Source organism: Microtus oregoni, unplaced genomic scaffold (genome assembly GCF_018167655.1).
Source record: "Microtus oregoni isolate MIOR12 unplaced genomic scaffold, Mior012 000045F_ref0000178, whole genome shotgun sequence".
Taxonomy (NCBI): Eukaryota; Metazoa; Chordata; class Mammalia; order Rodentia; family Cricetidae; genus Microtus; species Microtus oregoni.
Window position 1 is genome coordinate 13233221 of NW_024543219.1, and position 6000 is coordinate 13239220.

Consider the following 6000-nt stretch of genomic DNA (forward strand, 5'->3'; position numbering starts at 1 on the left):
CTTAAATGCGCTGTTTTTATGGTAATTACGGTAGTTCCTGCCTGAGACCAGCACAGTTCAGCATGGCAGAGCTGAGCCAAGCCGCTCCTGCCTCAGAGCCATTTGGTGCCCCTGAGCCACACACAGTTCCAGGCACACAGCAGTCCACATTGCCATCAAGCAAGCCATAGAGCTTTACTCCAAATGCTCCATTTAAAAGCTCTGTCTCCCACAGGAGCCAGACAGAGATCTTAATGGCGGCACAGCCCAGAAAGCCGGCATTTTAAAACAGCCAGTTTTTTCCTGCTGCTGAATCAGGACAATTTCTCTCTGTGGCATGCCACCCACAAACAGCAAAAAGCTATCTTTTCCTTATTTTTAAGCCTTCTCAGGTTTTTAAGTGGGTTTAGCCCCACGTTGGGCGCCACTCTGTTGTATTACGGAGCAGCGGGCTGTGTCCCGCCACCCGGCTAGCTTTACCCGAAATAATTACACGGAAACTGTATTCTTTTAAACACTGCCTGACCCATTAGTTTCAGTTTCTTATTGGCTAGCTTTTACATATGGATCTAACCCATTTCTATTAATCTGTGTAGCCCACAAGCTGGCTTACCAGGAATGATCTTAACCTGTGTCTGTCTGGAGTGGGAGAACCATGGCGACTCCCTGACTCAGCTTCTTTCTCCCAGCATTCCGTTCTGTTTACTCCGCCTACCTAAGGGTTGGCCTATCAAATGGGTCTAGGCAGTTTCTTTATTAATAAGAAATCACTCCCACATCACCTTTCCTCTCTGCTCTCCTGTTCCTTGCATTAGCCGTTGCTCCTGTGAAGAGGCCTGAGAGTCTGGGTCTCATTAGCTTGCAGAGTAGTGGGAACAGCATAACATAGGCTGGGGGACTACTATTATGCCTTCTGTACTTAAACATTTTAATTTTGTGCCACTTGGTTTAATCTTGCTAGAGGTCATAGTTTTCAGTCCTGTGGGGTTGACTTTACCTCCACAGGCCATTTGGAGGGCCGTTTTCCTATGATTATAGTAGAGACATCAGTCAGCTCCAGAAACAGTTGATCATGTAAAAGTTTTTCCTTTTATGTTTAAGTCCAGTGCTGGTTTATCATTGATTCTTTAAGTAGCCAGGTCAGTTATACTTGAAACACCTGGCCGAGATCTTTTGAAGAACATGGCTTTCAAAAGCAGCTAATTTGCTCTGTGTGGAAGTCCCCACATTTCTCTGAACTTGAGAAAGTCCATGATATTTCCTATCTCTCTCTGAGGTCTAATTATTCCTTGGTGATCTTCACAGGCATTATCAAAAGCCATCCATTTAATAATAACCTTGAACCTGTCTCCCTTTAATTGTTTCTCAGTGGCATCTTTGAGTCTCCCTATGAAATCAGCATAAGGCTCAGAGGGATCTTACATGATTTTATACACACACACCACACACACACACACACACACACACACACACACACACACACACAGAGAGAGAGTCAGATCGCCTATTAGTTTTCATCCAAGCAGCCATAGCTTCATCTGTACTGTGGGAGAGCAGCTGATCTGTTGATCCTCATGCGCCAGCCCCTATCAGCATTTCATATGAGATGTTTCCCAACTCATCCCTCAGTCCTGGTTGCTAAACTTCTTCGTGGGCTTCCTCTGTAAGCCACATTTGTCATTGAAGAAATAGGGAAGTTCTAGAAGCATTTTAGCAATCATGTGAAAATCATACAACAACCTTGTGCATTAATTCTCTAACCAAAAAATATTCATAGCAATATGGAACAGTGAGTTCTTAGGCAGTTCAAGCCTCTTTAAAACCCATGTCTAATCCCTGATAACCATTTTGATTTTGCTGAGACTGCATTGGAAATATCAACTCACCTCACGAGGCTGGGGAGGAACTGAAAATGAATTGTTTCCCCGCTCTGCCCTAGCTTGTCTGTAGTCTCTCCTAAATCCTTATCAGGAAATGGAATAAGATTACAATAATGATCTGATTTCTCACCCTGTGCTTCAGGGTAGTGCATCTAAATGAGGCTTCCTTGAGGGAGCTGCGGGGTCATCACAAGCATGGTTGTGGGTGGCACTGTTGTTTTTAATTTTGATTTTGCCTGAATGAGGAAAATCTGCTTTTTTGCCCCTTTTACCAATTTTAAGGTTTAATCACCCGCCTTACATTCATTCAAGGAATTACCCTTCTCTTCCTCATGATTAATACTCTCCTTATCTTCCTTAAGTATCTTGATGACACTCTGAATTAATTCCCCAGGTGACCCAGACTTGGACAGGGATTTTCCCCTTGTTTGTGTACCTTACTCATTATTCTTGGGACTCTGGTCAGTACTCCTTCCCCTAAAGCTCCTTCTGGAGACCAGGGACTCCTGCCAGCAACCTAACAGTTAGGATTCTCATACTGTGCCCCCTCCTTTCTTTAAGTGATGTGCAAGCTCTACTTCAGGCAGAGCCTGCCCTGATTTCTGTCCTGTTATCTCACCTCCTGTGAGCATCCCACTCTCTAATCTTGTAGCAACTTCAGGCCCCTGTTTTGGGAGGCGCTTGTCACTGCTCTAGAGGCCGTGGGACCTGGGAGGGTGGAGCCCATAGATGTGGACTAAAGTCTCATGCAATAACTACTTTATTTAGAGCCTCACAGACATCTTATACTCTTGTAGTCAAGAGAATTCACATGAATAAAGTGTCCAGACACAGGTGCAAACCTCGCATGACGGGGCACACTGAACACAGCAAAAACATGTTTTTCCTTAGAAGCATATAAACAGCAATAGCCAATTGTGATGAATGATCAGAAGTAAACTCACTTCTGTGGGGTGCCTTTGGGAGAGACACAAAGACAGTCTAAGAACAAGTCTATGTTAGGAAGAAATTGAGGTCACAAAACTCTTGGTTACTTGGACTGTTCCAGCAGTTCTATTCAGCTGGTTATTGTTTTCACAGAGACACGCCCACAATTCTAGAAGTTGATTTTTTTCTCCTTTTCTGTTGCAGTACCATTAAGTTGGCAGTGGCTGAAGAGGTGGCGCGTTGCTCTTTGAAGTACATGGACATGCACATGAAGGCGTATATACAAATGGCTGCTTCCCTGTTGGTAAAGGGCGCTCATGAATGAACTTTTGTACCTCAGACAGTTCCTGCTTCATGTGTTTGGATATGTAGAACGTTTTGTGGGTACAATCAGATAAAAATGTAAAAGCAAATCATTTAAGTGTGGTTAATGTGGTTATGTACAGTGAATAACTTTTGATAATGTTTGTTTAAAATATAACTATACCCTCAGAATCTAAAATGAAGTGGATTATTGTTAGAATATGTAACTTAATTGGCAAAGTAATTCAAATATTTTTTTATAATCATCCCCACCTCATACCTATATAACTGAAAACAATCGCTTAATTGAAACATGACTCAACATTTTGAGGTCCTCTAGCTACACAAACCAGGGCCTCTTGTTAATATTTTAGCTACATAAATGTATTGTGTATGTGTTTACTAAGTTTAAGCCAACATTATACTCTGTTCTGTCAAAATAAGATAATGTTCCTATCACAAAAGCATGCTCCAAGGACAGGTTTCTTGCTCTGACAGCTCTAGGAAAATGTTGGTGCCAAATGTACTTAGGCAAGTTAGGGTTTAATAGAGTCAGACTGCTGTGTTCTGAACCCAGCCTCAGGACAAGACAGCAGGGAGATGAGGAAGGGAGCTGCTGGACCATCACTGCAGGACCTCATAATCCAGCCGCCATCCAAGCCAGCAGGTGAAGCTGGGAGCTTTCCTCTCACTAGTGACTGCTGGGGCTTACACAGAGATGGAAGATCCTCATGACAATGTGGAACCCATGAATCCTTTTTCCTTAGGAAGCATTTACAAAAGGTGGTTCATTTTTAACATGTTATTTCCTTATCAGTTCTGGTTACTGGTGGGACTAAATAAAGGTCATTTATGCCATTTTTTTTTTTTAAGGTGGAAAGTGCTCTAAATTCTAAATGACATTCTTGCAGTGACTGAACCACAACCGGTTTGAGTCATTGCAGGATTCCACACATGTAATACATGTTTCTTGGCCTCAATGTACCAGACAACTGAAAGGGAAAACTCTTGAGTTGGCAAAGCCATGGTTAGACCTCTGAATAGACCAGGTGTAGGACGCTGAGCTTGGCAGGTGGCTCGGGCAGATACATAACCATCTAGCTCTGTGTGCATGACTGCACACCTCTTCCTTTCTAAAGGACATTTCTTGTACCGGTACATGCTGTGAGTCTGCAAGGCAGTCTGCTCTGCAGCTCTCCCAGTAGCTACAAGGCCTGTGAGCAGTCAGTCCCACATGTATGACAGACCCTCATCCATCTCAACTTACAGGGTTCACAGAGGTGATGGAACATTCGGGAGGCAGAGGCAAGCGGATCTCTGTGAGTTTGAGGCCAGCCAGGTCTACAAAGGAAGTTTCAGGACAGCCACAGTTACACAGGGAAATCTTATCTTGGGGAGAAAGAAAAGAGATGCTGTATTTGCCTCCTAGTGGGTTCAAAACCTTATAATGGGGAGGTCGCGGCCCCAGCCTGAGCTCCTGATTGTCAGATGTAGTTGCGGGCTTTAGCTTCTCAGTGTGGACCTTCCCTTCGTCTGCTCTGCTGCTCCAGGTTTGTCCAGCTTTGGGTCAGATTTTAGAGTCTTTGGCTTCACACAGCAAAGCTGGTGAAGCACATTGAGCGTGTGCTGGGTGTGCAGGGGTGCCGTGGCAGTGACTGGTAACCTCAAATGTCCCTAGTTTTGCCAGGTGGGTTCAAACATTGATTCACCAAAGATATCTTCTGCATTAAAGCCTCATAACCTTTAGGTGCATTCGGTGCCAACAGTTTTCTAGAGCTCTGGCTGAGCGGGAAATCTGTCCTTAGAGTGTAATGCAATTTTGAAAGGAACGTTTTGTTATTTTGGCAGAACTGGGTATAATAATTGGATTAAGCTTAATCACAAAACAATTTCTGATTCTTCTCCCAGGGCTTCTTGGGTCTGGAGCCCGCCCTGCCAGTCTAGGCACCTGGGCCCTGGAATATACCGTCACTGCCCTGCCTACCTATGAAATTTTAAGCCAATAATTATCAGCTGCCAAGTTCATCAACTGGTGTGTTGTGTTGATGATGATGTTTTGGGGAGTGTCGTTAAGAGAATCTAATGGTCCATCCCACATGGTGTGCAATGGCCGGCACTTCCATTTTAACCGCTGCTTTATGGACTTTCTGACTGATAATGGGAACTTAATGAATTTATTATTGTCTAATGGAAGAGCAGACTTCAAAGGGAAAGCAGAATTTTCTGTTAATTTTTATTTTTTTCTGAACATTTCTGCTGTTGCCCTCAGGATAGAGTATTTCTGGGTTCTAGATAGAAACAGGAAAAGCAAAATTAAATAAAAAAACAAAAGGTAGCCAAATGAGGAAAAGAATCTGGAAAAGGTTTTATGTTTTTGTTTTAACCCAAGAAAAGAATAATACTGTTTTCAGGACAGTCCATGCTGGGCCAGGACTGGTCAACTAAAAAAAAACAATTTGTCAATAAGTGGTTGGTTCAAATGACAATTTGTAGATGTGGGTTGACAATGTCTAAATAAATACAGCAAAAACAGCGAGGTGTGTGCAAGAGTAGTGTTTCTGACGCTGAGGTCTTAGGTGTACCGTGTGCACCTCTTTATCCAAGGACTCCCGCCTCTGTTCATCGTACTGCCAGTAGAGGGTGAGAGGGCAGGCAGCAGAATGTTCTAGAAAACACGATGCACCTCACACTGTCTTTTAGAGATGTGAAAGCCTAACAAAAGGAGCTGCTGAGAGCAGTGGTGCCCTAGGGAAGACCAATCTTAGAGGAGCAAATGTCACCCTTTATCTTCAGAATTCTGCCCAAACAAGATGGGTAATAGTGACGGGGACTGGGATTGTGTGCACACCTGTAGCCTGAGGACTGAGTCCATCCCCTGTGCACATCTGTGATGGGCTCCGTGCTGGAGAGT

The 6000-nt window shown here is 43.7% G+C and overlaps 1 protein-coding gene across 1 annotated transcript in view; it reads left to right on the forward strand.

Moving 5' to 3' along the window:
* Window positions 1–5623, forward strand: part of Mapk1ip1l (mitogen-activated protein kinase 1 interacting protein 1 like) — a 29253-nt gene extending 23630 nt beyond the window's left edge. The window contains exon 4 of the mRNA XM_041634117.1: window positions 2991–5623. Coding sequence (XP_041490051.1) covers window positions 2991–2999 — 9 coding nt within the window. The 3' untranslated portion in view covers window positions 3000–5623. The remainder of the gene's footprint in view (window positions 1–2990) is intronic.
* The last annotated feature ends 377 nt before the right edge of the window (window positions 5624–6000 follow it).